At 36.7% G+C, this 26,158-nt stretch overlaps 1 protein-coding gene across 7 annotated transcripts in view; it reads left to right on the top strand.

The window, feature by feature from the left end:
- Window positions 1–18,049, top strand: part of HEATR5A (HEAT repeat containing 5A) — a 71,794-nt gene extending 53,745 nt beyond the window's left edge. For 6 of the 7 annotated variants that reach the window (XM_087921868.1, XM_087921865.1, XM_026710859.2 and 3 more), the window contains 10 exons: window positions 584–763; window positions 2,050–2,281; window positions 2,557–2,805; window positions 3,944–4,071; window positions 5,140–5,287; window positions 7,122–7,394; window positions 9,375–9,599; window positions 12,359–12,510; window positions 14,486–14,699; window positions 15,941–18,049. In XM_087921868.1, the coding sequence (XP_087777994.1) occupies window positions 584–763; window positions 2,050–2,281; window positions 2,557–2,805; window positions 3,944–4,071; window positions 5,140–5,287; window positions 7,122–7,394; window positions 9,375–9,599; window positions 12,359–12,510; window positions 14,486–14,699; window positions 15,941–16,245 (2,106 nt within the window). In that variant the 3' untranslated portion in view covers window positions 16,246–18,049. Of the gene's footprint in view, window positions 1–583; window positions 764–2,049; window positions 2,282–2,556; window positions 2,806–3,943; window positions 4,072–5,139; window positions 5,288–7,121; window positions 7,395–9,374; window positions 9,600–12,358; window positions 12,511–14,485; window positions 14,704–15,940 lie in introns of all 7 variants that reach the window. The other variant, XM_087921867.1, reaches the window with a different exon arrangement.
- Window positions 18,050–26,158: the final 8,109 nt, after the last annotated feature.

The following is a 26,158-nucleotide window of genomic DNA, read 5'->3' as shown; positions in this document are numbered from 1 at the left end:
TGTCTTTAAAATGTTAGTCTCAAATTACATTTTACATCATGGCCAATCACAGATAAAACATGATAATAGAAATGATGAAATATTTGTTCATTAAAAACTAGATCAGAAAGAGGATTGTTTATGCCACTTATTCATATGCTTTTAATTGTCTTTATTGCTATTCATTTTTAGAATTATTTCTAATAACTCCTTCAGTCAGTTCATTTGTAGAAATTAGTTTAATCTGCTTAAAGGAATTATAATTATGTTTTTATATTATTTATTTATCATATTTAAGAGCCACCCATCTCCCTCATGAAGGGATTATATATTGGAAAACTTTATAATAAATAAATTAGTCAAAATATCTAAACGTACGATAATTTTACACGTATGCTCTGTAAAATTGCACTAGAAATAACAAGCAAGTCAGATCAGAGCAAATAAACACATCTAAACCAGCATTTTGTAGGCATGGTAACCAACTAGAACCCAACAAATAGGACATAAGACAAGAGGATAGCACCACCCATATTTTTCAGTAACTAATATAAAAGAGTTTATTGCATTAGAGAAAAAGTAACCACATTATTTGGTTTTGTAGGTTTGCAGTGCTTGGATAGCAAGTGGTGTAGTAAATGATCTTAATGACCTTCAAAGAGTTCATCATTTGCTTGTGACTTCCTTGACAAAAGTACAGGCTGGAAAAGAAGCACAAAATCAACTATACAATGAAGGCACATCTACTATGGAAATACTTGCCGTACTAAAAGCTTGGGCAGAGGTATTTTTTTAACAAATATGATTTCATCAGTGCTTTGGAATTAATTATGGAAAAAAACCTATCAGTTTAAAAACTGGAATTAGAGGCTGATTTCTTTTCAAACTAGGCCTTTTACAATAACTTTCTTAGCTAAAAATTAATCTTAACATAATACCTTTAGGAATTAAAGAGCTTTTTTCAAGTGAAGTACCCTATCTACTATTTGTTGTCAAGTTGGGATAATAAATGCATGCTATTTTTAATAGGGTTAGACATATATAAATTATCTATTATATGCAATGAAATGTTATTTTAACATTAAATGTATGCAGTATAAATTAAAGCCTTTTGTTGGAAATACAATTCCCTTGTCTTTTGCCCAACAGTGTACAACAAAAGAAGAAGCATTGTTATTGTTTACAGAAATTCTATTCCTACTAACAGAGAAAACAGTATCCTGGATCTTTTCCAACTTGTTTATTCTGGCATTACTTGTGTCAGTTTTCATTCTTTAATGACAGGCAAATTCAATCTGTCTCAGAAAAAATAAGAGAAATAGCTGGATTTCTTATCTTTTGCTTTGTATGCATGCCTTCAAATCAGTGTTGAGTTCTGACAACTGCCTAGACATTACTGTATTTTTCAGACCATAAGACGCTCCAGACTTTATGATCAGGGATGGGATTCAATTTTTTTAACAACCGGTTCTGTGGGCATGGCTTAGGTGGTAGGTGTGGCTTGGTGGCCATGTGACTGGGTGGACGTGGCTTGGTGGTCATGTTATTGGCTGGGTGTGGCCAACTCAATATCACTCACATCAAGGCACCATCTCCTCGCCTGGCCTCTCATGACTGTGGGGATGCTGCAACAGTCATAAGTGTGAAAAATGGTCATAAGTCATTCAATGGGCTCTGTGCCCAAATCAGGACTAGAACTCACAGTCTCTCTCTGTTTCTAGCCAGCTGCCTTAACCATTACACCAAATCAGCTTCTTGCTTTCTTTAGCAAGATAAAAACAATAATAATTCAGCTCCTGTGAACATGAATTAATTCTTTTATTGTTATTAATATTAGAAAGGTATGATAATCGGGTTTTTTGAGCTTGTTGTACTATTAGAATGTTACAAAAAAAATCATGACTTCATGAAAACCAATAAACAGCTTGAAAGCAATAACCTTTCTCTACTGTAGCTTACCAGCAGCTAGCAATTTTTTTGAGTACCATAACCGGTGTTATTTTTTTTCTATTCAAATTTTCTGTTTGGTCCGAACTTTAAAGTTCCATTTGCTCTTCTTATTTCAAACAGGTTTATATAGTTGCCTCACAAAGACAGAAGAAACAAAATGACATCAATAGTCCACCTTTGGTTAAAAACATTTCAGAGGAAAGTTTCCTGGATCCATCCCCTTCAGCGGATGAACTTCTGGATTTAGTCCAAGTGGATCTAGGGAACCTGAGCAAACTCTGGCTAGCTGCACTTCAGGATTTTGCTCTCTTAACTTTGCCTTCAGAATTTGCTTCTCAACTTCCCTCTGAAGGTAAGAAGTCAAATAAAGCAAATATTTCTATTGAATCCATTTGGCAGGTATAGATTCTGCAGAAATCGAGCTTCATTTCCTGAAGCTTAGCTACTAAACAGAGGACAAAAATAAAATATAAACGTTTAGAGTAATCAAAGATATATCAACAGAAGCTGCCAAAGTTTTGTTTGTTTTTTGAATGATAGAAATCATGTCTCTGACTCTTCTCATCACTTTGTTACAAATATTTGGAGGGATTTGAAGCAAACTGAATATGTATCGTTTATTTGTAGGTGGTGCCTTCTATACTGCAGAAACAATTGAAAATGCAAGACCGCATTATCAAAATGCCTGGGCTCAGATTCTTCATGCTACTGCATTATGGCTTACTAGCACTGGTTTTCTGGTTGGTGATTCAGATGAAGGTCTAACTAATCTTTCACGACCTGTTACTCCAACTAGTATGTGTCAAGATTCTACCTCTAGGGCTGCGGTAAAATCACCTGAAGATGTGAATACTGATAGACTTTATCTTGTTTTGGGTTAGTAAGTATGTAAACTTTTCTTTGTCATATTTTTCATGACAGTTTTTGTCAGGTTCACTGAAATTTGCTATGAACTGTTATGCTTAAATCAAGAACAATTGCAGACCTTTCTGCATGAAATTAGTTCAGAAGATCGATTCTTCTGAGTCAGACAAATGACTTTGGGGCACATAGAACACATGCTTGTAATTGAATTTCTGCTATTGTGTCTGATTTTTGTTTATGAACATTTGTATATATTATTTTGACTGAATGAAGTGCAATAAAATGAGGCTAAATCCTGGCAAGATAAGAGAGGCAGAATTAGTAATTCTCTGATTTGTGAATTAGGAGCATTAATGTTTCTGAGTTGGGCAGCTTTGAAATGAAATAATTAAAAAGCCGACTTCTTGCAAATGTACTGTACATTTCCTATGAAAAATTAGGTGCATAATCTGGGCTCTTTTACAACAATTTGTTTAAATAGATTACAATTCTATTTACAATTACTGTAAATAGAATGACTTTTCCCTATATCAAAAGTCTAACTATGTTTAAAACCTGGATATCTTACAAAGTACCTTTTTTTAAATTTTATCCTCTAAAGCAGTGGTTCCCAACCTTTTTTTCACCCCGCACCCCTAAAGAAATTTCACCTGAACCTCGCGCCCCCTGAAATAAATAATAAATAAAAGTGCCAACATATAGCCAATATCCTATTATTTACCTGGACTTTTCTCGCACCCCCTGGAATATCGTCTCGCACCCCCAGGGGGTGCAAGCACCCCAGGTTGGGAACCCCTGCTCTAAAGTATTAAGAAAATAACATTGGTTAAGCGGTTTCGATAGGCTGCACAAGAAAGGCCAATTTAAGCTCAGGAACCCAAAATCTAGATTTTTCTGCCAACTAATGTGCTATTAATTCATTCATGTCACTAATTCAACTTCATGATACACCTTTTCTATTCATTATTCTGGTTGTTCTGACTGCACTGTGGGCATTTTTAGAGAATGTCGTTGACAGTGACGTTATTGTAATTCATTTTAATTAGTGGTATCAACAGTTTGCTTTCTCAATTAAAAGTGAAATATAAATTTTATACTTTTAAACTTTATGTTTAGTTCATCTAATATTCCCTGACTCCATTTTCTTTAGGAATTAGCGTGGAATTTCTCTGTTCTCCCCGGTCAGATGAAGCGATGGAAAACATTATTGCTTGTCTAGATGCCTTGCGGGTCCTGCTTGAAGTTCCCTGGCCAAGATCTAAGATTGGAAGTGATCAGGTAACATTCAAAACTTCTGAGTTAGTTCAGCTGGATATTATGAATGCTTTTGCCAAATGTCTGTGGAAACTTATGTCTCTCTTTCCTGGTGATATGGGCAAAATGGGACAGCTATTTGAATAGTCTCTATGACAGAGTAATTTATGTAGGAAGTGTATCCAGTTTAGAGTCACTTTCAACTGTATTTTCTATCATCTGTGCTCAGTAGGGGAGTCGATAATTTTAAGTATGGGCAGAGTATAATTAATTACTAATGTAGTAATGATTATAATTGATAAACTCATATGGGACATCTACTATAAGAAGGCACTTATACATGGATCCACGATGTCTGTATCAAGAACAGAAGTTTTGTTCATTAGTCATTCAAAAAACTATGGATTTCTAGTTTTGTTATGAAATATATAGCTGAATGGCTTGCATGTTTTTCTTTTAATTTTACTACTCTCATAACTTCAACAGGTACATATTAAAGTGTTATTGTTCTGTCTTAAAATAATTCTCTGGGACATAGTGAGAAGAATTATAAGTTACTTTTGGACTATGGGAAGAGAAATAAAATCTGTTCAGGAACAGGAAAGCAATTAGGCCAAGTACGGACAACCTACAGTATTGAGTCCCTTTTATTTTGATGGTTTTTGACTCTCTCAATATCATGAATATCCCAATATCGTGAAGCTGAAATTTGCAGTGAACAATAAAATAAATAATGGCATAGAATCCTGCAATCTTCCTCTTAAGAACTAAAAAAAAAAGCAGAGGCTAGAAACTTTGCCTTTGTTTTTCCTTCAGACACTTCTTCCTTGTATTTCCACTGAACGCACTACACAGAAGATGAAAAAATATTTTTAAAATCTGTGCCTATGGAAAGGCATGAAAAATCTCTTAACGCAACATGTATTCTAGGGTTTTAATAGGGTTTGACACTGAAAACATGAATTCTTCAGGTTTGAATCGAAACAAGTGTTTGGGGGCAATTCTTTTCCATTCATTCTAATCTACCTTAATTGTATTAAATATACTGTATTAAAACTTAAGTAAACAGTCTGCTGTATTTCCCATATATAGGAACTGAGTGTGGAGTTGTTGAATGTTTTACACCGACTTATACTGACCAGAGAGTTCCCAGACATTCAACTGGCTGCTCTAGAAGTTGTCCAACAGGTTCTTTTCGCAGCACAGGAGCATGTCAAGGAAAAACGGAGAAGTGCAGAAGGTAGAGCCGTATAACAGACTTGATCGAACTTCTTATGACAGTTGTTTCATTTTAGATGAAAGAAATGCTTCATTTTCTCACAGCAGTATATTTTGTATTCATGATTTTGAATAATTTCTGTATTTGTCTCAGATTAATATTGAGGGTAGGATGGGGGGATGGTAATTTTAGCAGAGAGTAGTTTAACAAATCGATTTTTTTTTTTTACTTCTATAATTTTCTTACCTTTTAAGTGTAGTAAGGATTTGGCAGAAGAACTGCAGCTAACTTTAACAAAAGGCATTCTATTTTATCCTATAGTTCCAAACAAAATGATGTGGCTTCTCTTACGAGTAACTGTGGATATTGTAATTGTTGCTTTGTTCAACAAAGAATTCTCAGCATCTTTACAAAATTAATTTCTAGCATTTAGCAGAGATGACAACCAGTGGTGGGATTCAATTTTTTTTACTACCGGTTCTGTGGGTGTGGCTTAGTGTACATCCACTAAGCCACACCCACAGAACCGGTAGTAAAAAAAATTTCCTGCCATGCCCACCAAGCCACATGCATGGCTTGGTGGGTGTGGCTTGGTGGGCATGGCAGGAAAAGGATACTGCAAAATCCCATTCCCTCCCCACCCCACTAACCTGCTTTCCAGCTTCCTTCTCCTGTGCAGGGCAACAAAAGAAGACCCAGCCGATCAGCTGGGACTCGGGAGGCAAAGAAGAGAAGGGGGTGTGGCCAGTCAGAGGTGGTATTTTCCAGTTCTCTGAACTACTCAAAATTTCTGTTACCAGTTCTCCAGAACTGGTCAGAACCTGCTGAATACCACCTCTGATGACTACCTACTTCCTTTAAAATGCCATTTACATAAAAGGGGTATTTTAAATAATAACAAATGTTGCAGTATCTTGTAAATGAGATCTTTATCCGTGCTGTCAGATACTTTTCTGGAGCAGATTTCAGCTCTATAAATAATCCTCACAAATTTATGTGGGCACTGGAAAAATGGTACTTATAACTGAACTTTAAAGTTCTGGTTGTGCCAGCATTCCAGAGGTCATGTATTCATGATCTGGGTGCTTGGCAACCAGAGTGCACTTATGATTGCAACATCCCATAATAATGTGATTACCATTTCTGACCTTCTCTGCCAGTTTCCCATAAACAAAGCTGATAAGGAAGGCCACAAGTGGGCCGGATAAATCTGTGCCTGGTAGTAGTCACTGCAAGACTCAGGGCACTTATGCTGTGTTAGCCCCTTATGCACCATCCTCTCACCCACAGCAGCCATTTATCTGGCTGTCCAGTCTCTTATTAAAATCCTCTAGTAATGCAAGCAATTCCACTGATTGATTATGCTCAATGACAGGAAAGTTCTCCTTAGTTCTTGGTTGGATTTCTCTTTATTAAGCTTCCATCCATTCTTGTCTTGCCCTCAGTTGTTTTTGATTAGTTGATCCCCTCGGCTCTGTAACAGTCCGTTAAATATTGGAAGACTGCTATAATGTTACTCCTAGTCCTTCATTGGATAGTTCCTGCAACTGTTCATCATACGTTTTAGTCTCCAGGCCCCTAATCAACTTTGTTGCTCTTCTCTACAATTTTCTAGAATCTCAACATCTTTTTATATCAAGGTGATCAAAACTGAATGCAGTATTCCAAGTTCTTCCAATAGCATAGATTATTTATACAGCAGATCAATGTGCAGCTTGTCCATGCTGCATCAGGTTATAGGGGATGTATACTATCCAACAAATAAGAACACTGCAACCAGAAGCTATTTAAGAAGCTTCAAAGAGGATTTTTTTTTATCAATAAAACATAATATTTACTCTTTACTTCACTATAGTTGATGATGGGGCTGAAGAAAAGGAGACATTGCCCGAGTTTGGAGAAGGCAAAGATACAGGAGGACTTATACCTGGAAAGTCTTTAGTCTTTGCAACACTGGAAATGTGTGTGTGTATTCTTGTAAGGCAGCTACCTCAGCTAAACCTGAAGATAACAGGTAGCCCTGGAATTACAGCTGGAAAACCTCAGTTGTTATCAGCAGACGGGAACAGATTGGTAGCAGCAGCCCTGGGAATCCTCTCTGGTGTTCCTGCAGTCTGTTCACCAGAAGGTAGGATGAAATTCCGATATACATTACAGAATTTGTATTTATTTTAATTTCTTCTGCAAAAGAAATAAACAGCAATATGTGAAGTAAAAAGGATATATTTAAGCACAGACTGAGAAGGACGTTAATTTATTTTCCTTATTCTGTGAATTGAAAGCAATTTACTTATTTATGACCCATGGTGGCGCAGTGGTTAGAGTGCAGTACTGCAGGCTACTTCTGCTGACTGCCGGCTGCCTGCAGTTTGGCAGTTTGAATCTCATCAGGCTCAAGGTTGACTCAGTCTTCCATCCTTCTGAGGTGGGTAAAACGAGGACCCAGATTGTTGGGAGCAATGTGCTTATTCTGTAAACCACTTAGAGATTCCTGTAAGCACTGTAAAGTGGTATATAAGTACTATTGCTACTAAAACAGTGCAAGACAGTAAATTCACATAACTTCAAGCAATTGGTGTATGCTTTAAAAAAACCTCAATAAAAGATTTTAATAAATAAAACAGATCTTTCACAATTCTGACTTAGTCATCTCATGCAAAAGCATTCTTATGGAAGTCGAGTCTTAACATATCAGAATTATTAATTAAAATGGTATTTAGAATTATCTTTTTGTGTGATTATTAGAATATAACAATTTGAATGGAACGTAACAGTTGTGTATACTAATAAAGGAGAGTATTTGTAGCTCAGGTTTGAAATGGGAAATGTTTGGTACTCTCTGAGATTTGTTGTTTTCTTGCAGACATTTCATTACCCAAACTAGGTAACATATTAGCACTGATGATGCTATCTAGTTTAGATAATGAAACATCTGCAAGAAAATAACCAAACTCAGGGAACACCAAGGCCTAAATCAGTTCTACATACTATCTAGCTGTAGATTCCAACTCTAGCTGCCATAAGCATTCCATAAAAGATTCACAGTGAATTTTACAAAACAAATAAAAATAATATACTATAATGTCAAGTTTTTAAAAAGCAATGCACACAAAAGAGACAAAGAGGAATCCTTAAAGTGTGACGTTCCCTTCGGTCTCCTTCAACTCAGATTTTGTAGGAGTGACAAAATTATTATTATATCAGATACACTGAATGAAATCACAATTTAAACCAATGGGTTCAGCATTTTTATGCAGATTAATTGTAGGAACTATCTATTGATCTGTTGTCATTATATTTACGACTTCCTAATTATAGAGGACTGATGCAGATGGATGAAGGTGATTACTGCATGCTTTCAGTACTACTTTTTAATTTACATATTTGAAGATATTTATGCAGTGAAGGAGCACCTCTGAATAAGTTTAAGCCAGGGGTGTCAAACTCATGGCCCACTGTGGCCTGGATGCATCACGCTCTGACCATGCCCACACCCATTTTAGAGAAGGGGGAAAAAGTTGTGATATGTCACATGACGACAATGTGTTGTCGCAAGTTTGACACTCCTGGTTTAAGCCAACAATGGGAAGCTGTGCTCTTCAGAAATTGAAATGTAATTTCCAACATCCTTTAGCTTGGGCCATTCTGACTAAAGTTATTAGAGGTTAAAGTCCAGTGGTATCCTGAGACAGAAAAGATGGTGCTTTGAAAATTATTTTTAAAAAAGAAGATTCTTTTTTCACCAAAGTAGAAGAGAAATATTAGATATTCATTGCCAGCACTTGACATCTGAATCAATTTTATTAATTAATACTAATTCCAAATATTTCATACTGGTCAGTGGTTGAATAAATATCAGTAAAAGAGTTTCTCTATGTTATATGTTAGTTGCAGAGTGATTATTTTTTCCTAAATTAATCTCATCTCAAATATTTGTGTTAGCATTAAATTGAAGCTTAATTTAGAAATGACAATTCTTATTAAATACAACACTGAGCTTGAAATAATGGAGTACTAATAAATGCATATGGAATTCATGTTTTGTTCAATAGATGCTGTAAAATTTTCAGCAATTATATTTATGCCATGCATTTGCTATATCTTTCAGGAAGCATTGCTGTTCTTCCCACAATCTTATATCTGATTATTGGAGTCCTCAGAGAAACTGCTGTGAAGCTATCCAGTGGCCATTTACCCATGACTGTTGCTGCATCACTGCAAGCTCTTAAAGGAGTCCTGTCATCACCCATGGCTCGGGCAGAGAAGAGCCAAATGGCTTGGAATGAATTGCTCCGTAGTGCTCTGGTCACCATTCTTAATTTTTGGGATCAAGGTACAGTATAAGGAAGAAAAAGGTTTACTTTATCTGATATAAGCATTATATACAGCATAAGAAATAATTTCATACTCAGATTAGTAATATGCTACTTGGGCACAAAATAATTAGCTACTGCTGCTTAAAAACAACTCTAGTTACCTGGGGGATGCAAGTTTCTTCTTTGCAGCAAACATGCTCTTTGCCCTTTTCTATGCTGATAACCTCTTGTTCCTTTTCTAATGGAGTTCACTTCTTGCATTCCCCTACAGTGTTATTTTTATGTGAATATTAGCTTGTGCAAACTGTGCCACAAATATTTATTTTCCATTTTCTTTTTCCAACTTTGGCATATTCATTAATTCCAAATTGCCTATCCTAACTGGGTTAGGTATTCACTGTACTTTATTGGGACCTGTTGTTTCTTGTAATGTTGAATGCAGCAGGTTCATAGCTGTAAAGAAAAGCGCAGAATTGGAATTGAGAAGTCCAGAAATTTGGAGAGATCCTCCCCAAATTTGTGGACTTCTCGACATTGAACATTGCAAGAAATAATAGGTCCCAATAAAATACAGTGAATCAACGTTTCTCAAAGTTTAGATATCCAGCAACCAATTTAATCTCTTTTCACATATAGAAAATCTTTAGAAGCTTTAAGACTGTGAATCCAGAATTTATTCACTTATTAGCAGAAAAACCTAGAAAAAATACATTTGTTATTTAAATCTGACTATTGGTTTTCTTATTTACTATGCATGACATTCTGATTTTGTTGGGAAGATTGCCTGCATGAAACAATCTGAAGAATTTTAAGCACATTATTTTGCCAAGTGAGGTTGTTTTGATAGAGATGCTGCGCTATTAAGAATGTTGGCATTCCAGCAGCAGTAGAAATGGTAAATGTTGGAGGTTAAAATGTGTGTATATGAGTTTTTCTTATTAAGATTTTTATAACAAAGTAAATTATGTACAGGGAGTAGATCAGAATAATAGGTAAAGCCTGGCACCTGGCTAACCATATCAAAGAGCATCTGCTCAGTTTATCAGAGAAGGAAGGCAGAAAGAACTAAGGAGAAATTTCTTGACAGTGAGAACAATCAACCAGTGGAACGGCTTGCCTCCAGAAGGCAACCAGTGGAACGGCTTGCCTCCATGTGGGTATTCCATCATTGGAGGTTTTTAAGAAGAGATTGGAAAGCCACTTGTCTGGAGGGGGTTTGACTGGAAGACCTGAGAGATCCCTTCCAACTCTATTACTTTGTACTCTGTGGGTCATGGAGATTTGCAATCTATTGGACAATAGGAACAGGAAGTAAATGTTTTAATTCTCCACTTGCACGCCACTGCCCCCATGTGGTTAGTATATAGCAGAGGAGCATCACTTCAATCTCTTAAAGTGTTATTGGAATTATACCATTTTAAAATGTTTTTGCAGTTACAGCTTTAATACAATATTAAAACATAAGCATTTTATTTTTAAAAAATCTTATTGCCTGACATTAAAATAGTTCAATAGTATTTTATATTTAGTCCTTGCTTAACCTCCTAGTTAACCTCCTAGTATTGGGGATGCGGTGGCTCAGTGGCTAAGATGCTGAGCTTGTCAATCAGAAATGTTGGCAGTTTGGCAGTTCAAATCCCTAGCACCGCGTAACGGAGTGAGTTTCAGTTTCTTGTCCTAGCTTCTGCCAACCTAGCAGTTCAAAAGCACGTAAAAATGCAAGTAGAAAAATAGGGACCACTTTGGTGGGAAGGTAACAGCGTTCCGTGCACCTTTGGCATTTAGTCATGCCGGCCATATGACCAAGGAGACGTCTTCTGACAGTGCTGACTCTTCGGCTTTGTAATGGAGATGAGCACTGCCCCCTAGAGCCAGAAACGACTCGCACGTATGTGTGAGGGGAATCTTTACCTTTTACCTAACCTCCTAGTGAAATAAGCAATCCTGTCACTCAGCAACATGGTAATGAAGCAAGTAATCGTATGACCGCAATTTGCGGTTTTACTGCCAGCTTATCCACTGACACTGTTTGTCAGAAATTGGATATGAAGCATGCAAATGGGGATCGCATGACTGTGAGATGCTGCAATGGTCAGAAATTCTCACCAGTTGTGAAGCATCCTCAGCTTGAACAGATGGCCATGGAGATATTGCAAAAGTCATAAGTGAAACAACTGATCCTGAGGTTATTTTTTCAGCATTATTGTAACTTTGAACAGTTGTTAAAACAGAACAATTGTTAAGCAAAGACTACCTGTACAAGTATGCATTAGACATCTTAGATACAGGTAGTCTTAGTCGTTTAGTGATTGTTAGAAGTTACAATGACACTGAAAAAAGGTGACTTATGACCATTTTTCACACTTACGACTGTTGCAGCATTCACATGATCAAAATTTGGACACTTGGCAGCTGGTATGCATTTGTGACAATTGCATTGTCCTGGGATCATGTGATCACCATTGATAATCTTCCCAGATGGCTTCCAACAAGCAAAGTCAATGGAGAAACTAGATTTGTTTAACAACTGCATGATTCACTTAACAGCTGCAGTGATTTGCTTAACAACTACAGCAAAAATGATTGTAAAATGGGGTGCAACTCACTTAAGAATTGTCTTGCTTAGCAACAGAAATGTTGGCATCAATTATGGTCTGTATGCTTAGTAATATCTTCTTATACAGTTGGGTTCAAAACCATATCAGAACTTGACTTTAATTTTTAATGTTATCATTAGTCCCATTTCAGATATTTTAAAATGTCTTATTATTGGTAGATGATGCTGGTCAAGAATTGGATGAAAGTAGTCTGCTGACTGCGATCACCGTATTTATTTTGTCTGTAAGTCCAGAAGTTATCACCATGGAATGTCTTCAGAGACAGTGCATTGAGAAGTTTAAATCAGCTATGGAATCTAAAGATCCCATTGTAAGTACAAGTTAAACTTGTGTTGAGATTTGCTACCATTCCTCTGCTATGTGCTTATGTTTAGTCCTAATGGAATAGGGTTTCCTGCCTGACCAGAGGGTTGAAGACTTCCAAGGCCTTCCAACACCCAAGAAGATAGGCTCAAGATCCAGATGGATCTTGACAGACTAGAACACTGGGCCATATCTAACAAAATGAAATTCAATGAAATTCAACAGTGAAGTCCTATACACTTAGGCAAGAAAAACCAAAAGTACACATATAGACTGGATGAAACCAGACTCAATAGCAGTAACTGTGAGAGGGATCTTGGAGTCTTAGTGGACAACCAGCTAAATATGAGCCAGCAGTGTGCAGCAGCAGCCAGAAAAGCTAATGCAATCCTAAATTGTATTAACAGAGGGATACAATCAAGATCAAGGGAGGTACTAATACCACTCTATAAAGCCTTAGTAAGACCACACCTAGAGTACTGCATTCAGTTTTGTTCACCACATTATAAAAAAGATGTTGAGACTCTAGAAAAAGTACAGAGAAGAGCAACCAGGATGATTAGGGGACTGGAGGCTAAAACATACAATGAACGGTTGCAGGAACTGGTCTTGGCTAGTCTAGTAAAGAGAAGGACCAGGGGAGACATGATAGAGGTCTTCCAATATTTGAGGGGCTGCCACAGGGAGGAAGGGGTCAAGCTATTTTCTAAAGCGCCTGTAGGCCAGACAAGGAATAATGGATGGAAACTGAACAAGGAGAGATTTAACCTGGAAATAAGGAGAAACTTTCTGACAGTGAGAACAATCAACCAATGGAACAGCTTGCCCTCAGAAGTTGTAGGACTGCCATCACTTGAGACTTTCAAGGAGAGATTGGACTGCCATTTGTCAGAAATGGTGTAGGGTCTCCCACTTGGGCAGGGGGTTGGACTAGATGACCTACAAGGTCCCTTCCAACTCTGATTATCTGTTATCTGCCTCTTCCAACTGTTTTTCTGTAGCTCTTTTCACTGAATAAACATGTGCTTCCCACCACTGAAAGTGAGAGGGATGACAGTAGGGTAAATGATCCTCTATGATTCCATCCTGTTAGCCCACAGCTTTGTTAATGAAAACCTGAATCAGCCTGTTTAGAATTTGATTCTACTTTATATAGTCAATATTTGCTGGAATTGCATCAGTCCTGACAAATTATTTGGGAAATCTGAAATGTCTGATCAAGAGAACTTGGGATCTTCACAGAAGTTGACATTCTTATGTCTAAAAATATTGCTTCACCTTTTTGAATTTTTGGAGTGAAAAGTATGGCTTGATTTCTAACATAAGGAAGTTCGCAAATGGAAATTTTCTGCAGACTTTCCCCCATCTAGCAGCTCCAATTGCTTCATCCCATATTGTTCAGGAATGATTCTCAGGTTTTGGGGAAAATGCAAGGCAGGAAGCTTTCTTTATGCAGTATAAACTTCCTTACATATGTTTATCTTGGGCTCCCAGACTATATGTTCTTCCTCTTGTTGTGAAGGCATTTATAAAAAAACTCAGCATTGGTACTTTTATTGAGGATGCATGGTGTCCTTAAGCAAATAGTCTTTTCTAATTTATACAGTTAGGGAAAAAAAAGGGGGGGGGGAGATTCTGGGGCTAGCCTATGTTGGTACCTGACAATATCACCATCATTAATTCTTCTTTCCTCTGCCATGTCCTCTTTATATCTGTCTGTCTATCTATGTCTGTCTGTCTGTCTATCTATCTATCTATCTATCTATCTATCTATCTATCTATCTATCTATCTATCTAAAGGAGACTCTGCAATTACGTTTCGGAGTTAACTTCAGGATTTTAACTTTAGCTAAATTAGCTTTAAACAAACTTGTAGAAACTGGTGCATAAAGTAATCATACAAATAACAGTTCACGGTGGCAGGTTTAACTTGTTTTTTACATTTGAATGGACTATCTTTCTAAAAAATTCTTTCTTTTTAGGTACAACTTAAATGCTATCAGCTGCTCCTTTCCATTTTCCAGTGTCCCAATCCAGCTGTCTCATACCCTTACATTCATTCATTAATATCTTCAATAGTGGCCAAACTACAAGAAACAGAAAAAAATAAACCAGAGAATTCTGCTGAACTCCAAGTTATTCAAGAAGGAATAAAGGTAGTGGCTGCTGTTATAGCCCTTGCTGAGGAAGAGCATCGTAAGTGTTCTTTGCATATTCTTCCAATTGTCCCACCTACAAAACACTGTTAATATTATCTGATTTCTAGTTAGTGGCATTATTTTAGCCTTTCTGCTCTGGTATGCCATTACCCTCTACAACAGGGGTGTCAAACTCGCATCGTCATGGCAACATCACGTGACGTATCAGAACTTTTCCCCTTCACTAAAACTGGGTGTGGGCATGGTCGGCATGTGACGCATCCAGCCCATTGGCCGCGAGTTTGGCGGCCCTGCTCTATAAGAAGATCAGCATTTGAAGGCATTTTAGGAGAAAATAATAGAACCTTGCAGATTGCAGAGGGGTTCTTATGTTAAAATTGTTTTGCCAAAAACATATGTGTGATTTAGCTGTGATTGAGTGATATGGGAGCCTCAGGTTGTTTGCCCCTTGCTTAGAATTATTATTCTGAGAAGCATAGCTTAATTTTGCCCTTGTTATTGATTTTAAATAGATCAATTTTATTGAAGTTACTGAAAGTTTGCATCCATGGGAGAGTATGTAGCTGTAGACTACAGCTAGAATCAAATATTTTTAATGCATCAGTTTAGATTTAAAACTGCTTCCAACGCTTTTGTGAATTTATCTATAGCAGGATTATTAGATTCTGTAAGCTTTGTTCCTAATCCCATCCATCTTGTAAACTCTCAGGATTCTTCTCCCCTCCCACCATGTATATGTATACATATGAACTAGAATGTGAAGTTTCTCTGGGTCATATATGTGGATATATGCATAATAGTTATCATTTGAGAGCTGAATGCAACAAAATTTCATTTTAATGTATGCTGATTAGTGTACATTAAAAAGTGACAATAAAGTTTCTATTCTATTGTAAATTGGGAAAAAAAATTCTTGACATAAAAATACTCTTTGCAAATGTGTGCATGTGTTTGGTCTGTTCATAATATCATGAAGACATGGTAGTAAGATAGTCATAAGAGTACAGACCCAAAGCAGGCAGAAATTATGGGGTTTCGTCGTTGGAAAATCTCTTGCTTACTTACAGCTAGAATACCGTAATATTCTAAATACCAAGTTAAAGCAATGTTAATTGTTTACAATTAATTAAGCAAGCAAGTATATTTGTTTGTTGAAAAGTACATTCCACTGTATCAAATGATATCGAGTCATTTTAAGAGTTAAATTTAAAAATGAGTAATTATGAAACTGGTGCTATTTATCATTGCTGAATAAATTGTTCTTTTCAATTTTCACAGGAAGTCAGCTAGTGGCTTCTTTTATTCCCATCCTCATATCTTTTCTTTTGGATGAAAACGCCCTAGGATCAGTTTCAAGTTCAGCAAAGTATCTTCATGAGTTTGCTTTGCGTTATCTGATGCAGATTGGTCCACAGTATACGTCAGCCTTTAAACAATCAATGGCTTCTTCCCCATCAATGAAAGCAAGACTTGAGTCAGCCGTAAAAGGAAATCAAGAAAGCATCAAGGATAAGTCAACATCTAAGCATCCAAAGAATCCTGGGAAAGGCTCAAGTATTCAACTAAAGACTAACTTTCTGTGAAAAAGACTTCTAAATCTTTAAGCACCCTGGTTATATTGAAAAGTGGGTTTTCCCACAGTTTTATCATGGAGATTTTTGTTTTCATTTCTTTTATGCATTATTTAATTTTGAATAAGGCTCCAGTTCCAGAAAGTGGTGTACCCATCTACCTATCTCTCAGCTGATTGACTCAATACCTGCTACAACTTTTACTGCTAAAGCTACTGAACTAAAAGTATAGTACCAGTTACATTATCTGTTTGCAAATACAATCCCCAATAAGAAGATGGCAATTCAGTTGTTAAAATATATATTACAAGATTTTTTTCAAAAAAAGCTGCAATTTTCTTAATTTTATTTACAACATATTACAACACTAGTGAATAAAATATATTGAAGACTTCATTAAACGTGTTAACATCTTGATATACTTAAATTAATAAAACCACTTTTATTTCAGTCTTGAATCTTGGCACAAACACCAACCTAGGGAAGCTCCCATCCATTGCTATTTCTTGAGAATACAGGTATTCCTTGACTTCAAACCACAGTTGGGACTAGAACTTTCATCTCTAAGTGATGCTGTTGTTAAATGAGGCGCGCCTGATTTTACAACATTTTTGCCATGGTTGTCACAGTTGCTAACCAAACCTGACTCTTCCCCTCCCCCCCGCCGGTTGATTTTGCTTGTTGGAAGCCCCCGAGAAGGTCATAAATGGAAATCATGTGAGCCAGAAATGCAGCCACTGTAAAGACATGCCTGTTGTCAAGCACCCAAATTTTGATCAGTAGGGATGCTGTGTTGGTTGTAAGTCTGAGGATCAGTTGTAAGTCACTTTTTTCAACACTATTGTAACTTTGAATGGTTGTTAAACAATAATAATAGCAATAGCACTTATATACCACTTCACAGTGCTTTGCAGTTCAATACAATGTTATGCTAATTTAGTCACAACCTAATTAAGTAAAAGGATTATTCTTGAAATCTACAGAAACATAAAATTAGTGTTGAGTAACTAAAACCAACTTTTAAATTATAATTTATAGCTTTACCAATGAATTGTGGAGCAATTACACGTTTTATGATGAAAATTCACTTATAAATTCTGTAGTTTTGAATATATATATATCCAAAGTTAAGCACATCTGTTTATGATTATATCAATGGGACTTTTTACTATCAATACATTTTATTTGATTTTAATGGGACATTTAAAATTTTAAATATATCCTGCCAAGCAGATCATTGAGAGTTACATATCTTTTTAGAGTATGAAAATGATTTGAGGCAATACCATCATATGAGGCATTACATTATTTATTATAATCATTTTGTAGTCTTGAAACATTGATGTACAATCATGCATTCAAATATCAAAGACTCTAATGGGAATGGGTTACTTTTTAAAAAGTGAAATTTATCTGAACTGAACTGCAGTTTGAATTATAAGAATAAAAAACCTGGTAACAAAATTGCAACCAAATTCAAAGAGCACCAAGGATTTCATTTATAAGCAATCACAATTAACTAAAAATGAAATCTATTTTATATAGATATCTAGGTGTTAATTCTGCAACCATTACAGTATTTTTAAAATTATGCTGGCAACCCAAGTGAAATAAAATGAATGTTCAGATGACTATGATAGTCCAATTTATTAATTTGAGGAAAATAAAAACATCTGTAAAATCAATACTCAGGAAGTGATTGTATTTTATTATACATTTTGTACGTAAAATTGTAAATTGTACAGATCTAACCACTTGAGCAAAACTCTGATGTCATTTTTCTAATTTACATAAAAGCTAATTTTCTTCGATTAAATCTGTGTATTTTCTTGTTAAATGGTTCTGCATTTCTATATTGTATATGATATCATGTATGACTTTTATAACTTTTCTCCTGTATTATAAAGTGGGATTCTGGGAAATGTACACATAAAAGCATAAAAACACAATACACACCAAGTTCATTCAAATGGAAGGCACATAAATAAAAAAAGGATTAAAAAAAGTTAAAAATAAAAAGGCAGCTGGAGTTTCTTCAAGATGGTTAACCGTGCCTAGGATTGCATGCCCTCACTGAGCCCCACGTGAGTTGGGACAATCAGGTCTTCATGCTTTTGCTAAAGGCTAGGAAAAAGTTGGGGAGGTCCATCCTGTCTCTGGCGGAAAGATGTTCCATGCGGCGAAGGCAATGGCAGAGGTTTCCTTCCTGGACCCATCAGTCAAAGTTCTTTAACTGACAAAAGTCTCTAACATCCTTACCCTGCCTGCTTGGATGGGATGGATCAGTATGATGAGGGTAGGATGCAGAGGGGATATTCAGCAGGTTCTGACCAGTTCTGGAGAACCAGTAGCGGAAATTTTCAGTAGTTTGGAGAACCGGCAGATACCACCTCTGACTGGAGATTCTACAGAATCCTTCCCCTGCCACGCCTACCAAGCCACACCCACAGAATCGGTAGTAAAAAAAATTTGAATCCCACCACTGATAGGACGGTTCCTCAGATAACCTGACCCCGTGTCATGCAGGGCTTCAATGGTAATAATCAACGTCTTCAATTGGACCCAGAAGCAAACTGGCACCCAATGCAGCTCACATAGCAAACATGTTACATGCCCCATCCTTGAGCCTACTTTCTATACCAGCTGTTGCTTCAAGGACAGCCCTGTGTACAGCATTGGAACAGTCTATATGGGAGATGAACAAGGCATGAGTGACCAAGACCTCACACTCTAGGAAGGAGTGTAACTGAAGCACAGCAAAGAGATGAGCAAAGGTCTGCCTAGCCACAACTGCCACTTGCTCTTTAAGCAGAGGTTGGGTGCAGAATGACTGCGCTGTCATCCTCGGCTCAAATTTGCACTGTGTCTGTCTAGGCAATGCAACCCTATCTGAGACCAAGTATGATACCCCTGGATACAGAGAATTCCCCCCCCCCCAATAGCCACTCCATCTTACAACAGTTCAGCTGAAATCTATTCTACCCTATCCAGACCCCCACCACCTCCAGACAGGTTGCCACAAGGATTTTAAGTGTGAGGACCAAGTCACTTTTTACAAAGGCCTTGTAACTTTGAATGGTCACTAAATGAATGGATGAAATTCAAGGACTATCTGAATGGTTTCTGAGTCAACCTGTTGCACAACTCAGCCAGTTGTGAGTTCTTCTATCAACCACAGTCATTCCCAAAGCAAAGCAAACTTTGGGAAACACTTGTTTTCACTAGGGAAGGCATAGGGAAGCAAACCTCCACAATAACAGGGTGCAAGTACCTTCAGGCATAAGGTCATTCTGGAAGAATGGGAGTGGCCAGGATTATCTTCATCTCTCTGAAATTGCTAGCCACAAGACAATAGGAGGCACAATGCAGCCTACTTATTTTTTTCAAGATTCACAAGAGAAATTCATGCAAAAACACTATACAACCAGATTATCATATTCCATAGAGGATGGGATTTATCAAAGCTAGATAGAAAAGGAAACATATATAAGTTTTGGTGATTTCTCAATAGACTACTGAGGGCATCAGTGGAAAAGAGGAACATAGCTATTATCAAACACTAATAAAATGCAGAACATCAAGAGTTGTTGATGTTAAACATTCCTAAACATTAATGAGCTCCTGCTCCAATCACACAATATAGTGACAGAAGAGTGAATGCCAAATTACTTTTTCCTATATTACTAAGTCCAACATATTTTAGCATTTGTGTGATATAACAAGTTACAGTAAACTAGTAGGCAGAATGTTGCCAGACTAAAATAGCTGTACAATGTACATGCAGGTACACAAAAGCCAATTGCCTTAGCACAGATGCTATCTGAAAGCACTGATTACTTTTTTAACATCAATTTATTTTATTCAAAACATTAAAATATAAACTCCCCAAAAAAGAAAAAAACAAAACTACACAAAACTACACGAAAAAACCAACTCTTGCTGAATACTGATAAATATATTTCAAAGATGACAACTCGTCCCCCCTTGCGAAGCAAGCACACAATTTATAAGTTTTTATCACACTGTTTACCCCACTCAGTCTGACAACTATCTACTATATGGAAACATACTTAACAACTAAAACCAACAGCTACATTAAACTTCAAAAAACCCTGTTAACAGTCTATTTTGTTTCACTTGCAGAAAGTCCAAAACGGTTTCTGATCTACCGTAAGTCATGACGATCATTGTCTCTGGTCCATCCGGGATCAAATACCTTTGACTGGATCTTAATAATAAAGCTTTTCCTTATACTATTAAGTGGGATCTTTCCTAACAGTTGGATTTTATTCTCCAAAGTCATAAGTCTCTGTTTTGAACCATCTCCACAGCATTTACTGTACCAAAACATCTCCTGCAAGTTGTTACATAGCATCTCTTAACATTTGTTTTCCAATTGGGTATAATAAATCCATTCCCCAATCTCCCTCAATCTTTTTGAAAAAGTTGAGTTCCTCACTGGTCAATTCTATCCATGTCGAGTCTTTAAAATCCATCCCTTTCTTGGAGCCCTCTAACCAACTTGTATTTTCCAAGTCAACCTCATCTTTCAGATCTGTCAGCAGCAAATTACATTCCAATCCTTCTAGTTGTAAATCTTGTTGTAGTGCTGTTACTTAAGTCTGATTGCCATCTTCAAATTGATTTAAAACCACAATTATGTTATCAAGCTTCTTATCCAAATTTTCAGGTTGGACTGTTTGAAGTTACAATGGCACTGAAAAAAGCGACATGACCATTTTTCACACTTGCAACTGTTACACGGTCATTGCCATGGTCATGTGACTAAAATTCAGACACTTGGCAACTGACTCATATTTATGACAGTTGCAGTGTCTTGGATCACCTTTTGGGACTTTCTGACAAGCAAAATCGAATGGGAAGCCATATTCACTTAACAATCACATTACTGACTTTAACAACTGCAGTGATTCACTTACCAGCTCTGCCAAGAAAGATTGTGAAATGGGACAAAACTCACTTAACTATTTTAACTTAGCAACAGAATGTTTAAGTTCAATTGTGGTCATAAGTCAAGGATTACCTGAAGAAACTCCAGTAGGCACGAACAATTGTTGGGGTTTGGAAAAACCCCAAAACCATCCTGGATAGCAGAAAAAGATATTAGTCATCCCTGAAGAAGATGGGACAAATGTTTCATGTGAGTAACATTAAAAAAAAATGTATGGAATTCTTCAATGAAGGATTCGGAGTCTTCCTCATTACTCCACTCTGAGTTGTGCAGCACAAGCCAGATATTTCAGCAGAGTATTCACTTCCTGTCTGATGGACTTATGGGACTGAAGAAGCCATATACATGTGTAGTTCATTTGGTTCATTTGTAGACCCTAAAGGCAAAGCAAGCTGACTAAATCCTATTAACTGTTTATAAAGCCAAATGTGGAACAGCCATGCAAAAGCCCACAAATTCCTATTTCAAGGTTATTTTAAAAGAACTGACTAAAGTTAGTTATACCAATTGATATTGTGGCTTCATTATCCACAGTCATGACAATATTCTTTCCATATTCAAAGTTTTTTTAAAGTTATAGTGTACTTTCACACTTGTCCTACACAAAAATCCTAAAATACAATCCCACAGCAACATGGCTAAACAAAACATTGAAATAATGTGGTAAGCAACCTTTAGCATGTTCCTTGTTGCAGCACATTGCACAACCTGATGAATAGTAAACATAAGCTATATTTTGCAGATGACGTGGAGTTGCACTCGTGACTGCCAGGATCCAAGATTACACTCAGCAACACAAAGTGTAAGCCAAGAAGTTGAAGCTTATGTTTATATCCCAAGGATCATACTAACAAAACTGAAAGAGAAATATAAATATGCAGCTAAATCAGAAAAAAAAATTCATCAAACAAAATTAAAATATTTGGGGGTTCTTGGCCAGGAGATTTTTGAAGGAAGACATTTGAAAAGTCAGCTAACCAGCTTGTCCTTTATAACTTTATCCATGGACAAACCAATTAAGTATCTCTTCTTGACTGTCCCATTAACTGTAACTCGAGAATAATCTGAAATAGAAAACAAGGCAGGAGAAATATGCAGAGCATGTCTGTAGAATTCTTTCCATCCTTTGAATAGCAGTTTCACTCAGGGAGAGGGGCTTAAGAATGGAGGAGTCAACAGCATTCCAAGCCACTGCTCATCAGAGCTTTTTTTCTGGTTCTTTTTTCCTCCTCAGCAGATCCTACCAGAAGAAATCCATTTGCAAATTCAATTGGGGGAGGGAGGGTTGGCTTCTCCCATCACATCAAATTTGGTTCTGTTCTGGAGAGATAATAGACAGGTGGACAAAATCGCATACAATTTATTTTCAATATTCTATTGGGTTGGCAAGAATAAATACATAATACAGATTGAAATGTCAGTTTGACTATTAATATTTTCTGCGTTCTGCAGTTATATGGAATATTATTACTAAGCGCTGTTTTGACTTCAAGTACTATATAGGTTTTGTTCTACTTGTATCTAAAAAGTAACGTCATTCCATATAATTAAAATAAAGGAATCATTCAGAATACTCGTACTTGGAGTTTAATATTCCAAAGTGGTATATATTCAAAGTTAAGGCACTAAGCTAGAAACCAGGAGACTGTGAGTTCTAGGTCTGCCTTAGGCACAAAGCCAGCTGATTGCCTTTAGGCCAGTCATTCCCTGTCTGTCCTAGGAATAAGTCTATGAAATAAGTCTAAGTCCACATCCAAAACCTTGCCAAGAAAATTGGAAACAATTGCCAAGACTGATTGAAGGCACCAAAGAAAGCCTTTTCAAACCCCTAATGTTATAGTTTCATCTATTATGACCAAACACTATTTTAATAAATTAGAAAAAAAAAGGCTATCTTATTTGATTGATAATATTTTAGGCTAGAGTGTCAGAGAGATTACAAAACAAACACAAATCTATTTTATGTATCACACCAATACATTTAAATCACAAATGATTCATAGCATTAAGACATATTCATTGTCACACACAACACTGCCCAGAAATAATTTCACCAATAAATAACAGCCATGAATATCTAGATTCTATATTTAAACTCAGCTACTGAATCAGCTATAATTGGCTGGGTTTGCACACAAATCCAAAGAAACCACAATCCAGTTTTGTGTGGTATGTGAACCTGGCCTTAATATCATTATTTTCCAAATTTCTCCTCTATAACAGGAATCCCAGTCCCCGTACCATAGCCCACTGCCAGGCCTTGGGCCCTTTGGAACCAGATGACAGAAGTGGCAGGCGTCTGCCTGTGCATTGCCACTTGCTTCAGCAGCAGGCAAGCATTGGCGCACAGACTCCATTTGCCCGAGTGGAGGATGCGCATGGCCACTTCTCATGCAAATGGAGCTGCGTGCATGTGCTTGCCCACCACTTGTGCGGAACCATCTCCTCTCCCCCTCCCCATCATCTGGTCTGCAAAGCCAGAAAAGGTTGGGAAACTCTGCCCTGTAAATATGTAAAATACTGGTGCTGGATTCAGGGGAGATGTTTAAATGATTCATTGAGCATTCTTACTCCTTAAAATCAACAGTCAAAAAATATTTTTGATTGAACTAGTTGTTTTTATATTTCCTGAATACAAATTGTTCAAATCAATATCCTTTGATTGACAATATAAAATACCCTCAAAATATCTTCTTCAAGTATTGTAACACTAATATACAAGTCTTACAATTTAGTCTCCATCTGGGGACATTAAACTCAGAGGTTTACTTAAAGCAAACTGTGTAATGAGAAGTCAGGAGTCACAATTGTTAGTTTTAATAATAAAAATTGGAAAGAAAGGTTTACTAATTGGAGATGGCGTATATAACCCAATATAAGCTATTTGTCTTTATTAGAAGCACAGGACTCTAATAAAACTTAAGTTTCAGAGAAAAAAGTATCAAACCTATGAAAAACAGATTGAATTTACTATAATGTGTAGGTTAAAAAGGGCATTTGAGCTCAACTCAAGGAATTCTTTGCCCAGAGAGCCACTTATTTTAGTTTATTACAGATTGAAAAGTTTGTGTAAGACAGAGAAAGTTGATTTTGAAGATGCAATGAACAGTTTATACAAAATATTTGCCTGTACCATGAAGTAACATGCAATAGGTAAAGGTTCCCCTCACACATACGTGCTAGTAGTTTCCAACTCTAAGGGGTAGTGTTCATCTCTGTCACAAAACTGAAGAGCCAACGTTGTCCGAAGACGTCTCCATGGTCATGTGGCTGGCATGACTAAACGCCGAAGGTGCACTGAACACTGTTACCTTCCCACCAAAGTGGTCCCTATTTTTCTACTTTTTTACATGCTTTTGAACTGCTAGGTTGGCAGAAGCTGGGACAAGTAATGGGAGCTCACTCCATTACACGGTGCTAGGGATTCTAACAGCCAAACTGCCAACCTTTCTGATCGACAAGCTCAGTGTCTTAGCTACTGAATCACCGCAATACTTTGCCTTTTTATTCATTAGCTTCATTAGCTGATCGAACCTGAAGAGTGTTAGAAATATGACAAAGATTATATTAGAATTATCTAAATAATATGAACCTTATCTGATCTCAAATTTCCATTCAATGATTAAAATATTAAAATATAATTATTGTAAAATTACATTAAAACAGTATTACATCACCTGAGGCCAGAGTAACTTTCTCTAGTGTCTTTCTAGTGATTTCCAGTCTGTTACATGTGACTAGCTATCCTTGTGTGAAGTATCAGATTTATGTTCTCTGCATACATCCAATTTTCTAGTGACCAACAAAAAGATCTCCCAAGTAGCCACCCATAATGTTTAAATATACTATAATTTTAAAATCATTATCATTAGTTCTTTGTGACTAAGAGATGCATTTACCAAAAATGTCACTCAGATCCACTAATTGGGATAACTATGGTTGTCAAAACATAGAGGTATTGATTCTCAACTTTTAACTCATGGCAAAATTGCAGAGAATTACATATAGAATGAGTAAATAGTTCATACTTAATGACACATCAGAGAACTATATATTATAGCTTTATTATAAGAGCTACTTACAATATTAAGCTCTATATGTATAGTTCTTTACAATTTGAAGTGCGTAGACGGTTCAACGTCGTGCCCATCCCCACGGTCATGAGGCAGTCCCGGCTACGATGGTTCGGCCACGTGAGCCGCGCCAAGGAAGAATCCATCATCAAATCTGTAATGAAGGTGACTGTCGGAGGAGTGAGACCGCGTGGTAGACCTAAACAACGCTGGATGGACACGATCAAGGCCGATCTAGAGATCGCGAAGGCAGACCCGACACACGTGGCAGACAGAGAGGTGTGGAAGCAGTACTCAAGGACATTAGCGGACCTCGCCCGAGCGCGAGACAAACGCTGAAGAAAAAGAAGAAGAAGAAGAAGATGTATAGTTCTTTACAATGGAGATAAATCCCAATTGCAGAATATGACTGTTCCACTTCTGTCCTAAACATAGTGCAGCGAATATCTTGCTAATTTTATTTTAGCTATTTTTCAAATAATACATGTTCAGAATTTCAACATGAAGGTCCCAGCATTTAGGAACATAGAAGTGGGGGCGGGGGAGTTTAACAAAAAAAATGAGGCACTAAAGTGTAATATATATTCTTCATACCAAAGTAATTTATAGTTATAAAATCTTGTATGTCTATAGAAATTGCAACCATCCCTTTAGAATGGAAAAATATTGTATATACATATTAGTAAATGACTGTGTCTCTTAATTGGAATTAAAAGGGCTGTGATAGCTCCAATTGTGCATAAAGCTAGTTACTATAGGGAAGCATAAGAAACCAAGCACTCAAAAATCGCAATTGGCTTACTTCATTTCAGTAGTGTAGTGACATTAACTTTCTGCTGGTTATGCATTAAAACACTGAATGAAGATCATATATCCTATT

Source organism: Pseudonaja textilis, chromosome 1 (genome assembly GCF_049901715.1).
Source record: "Pseudonaja textilis isolate UNSWEBS1 chromosome 1, rPseTex1.2, whole genome shotgun sequence".
NCBI lineage: Eukaryota > Metazoa > Chordata > Lepidosauria > Squamata > Elapidae > Pseudonaja > Pseudonaja textilis.
This window is presented reverse-complemented; position numbering and strand designations above follow the sequence as displayed.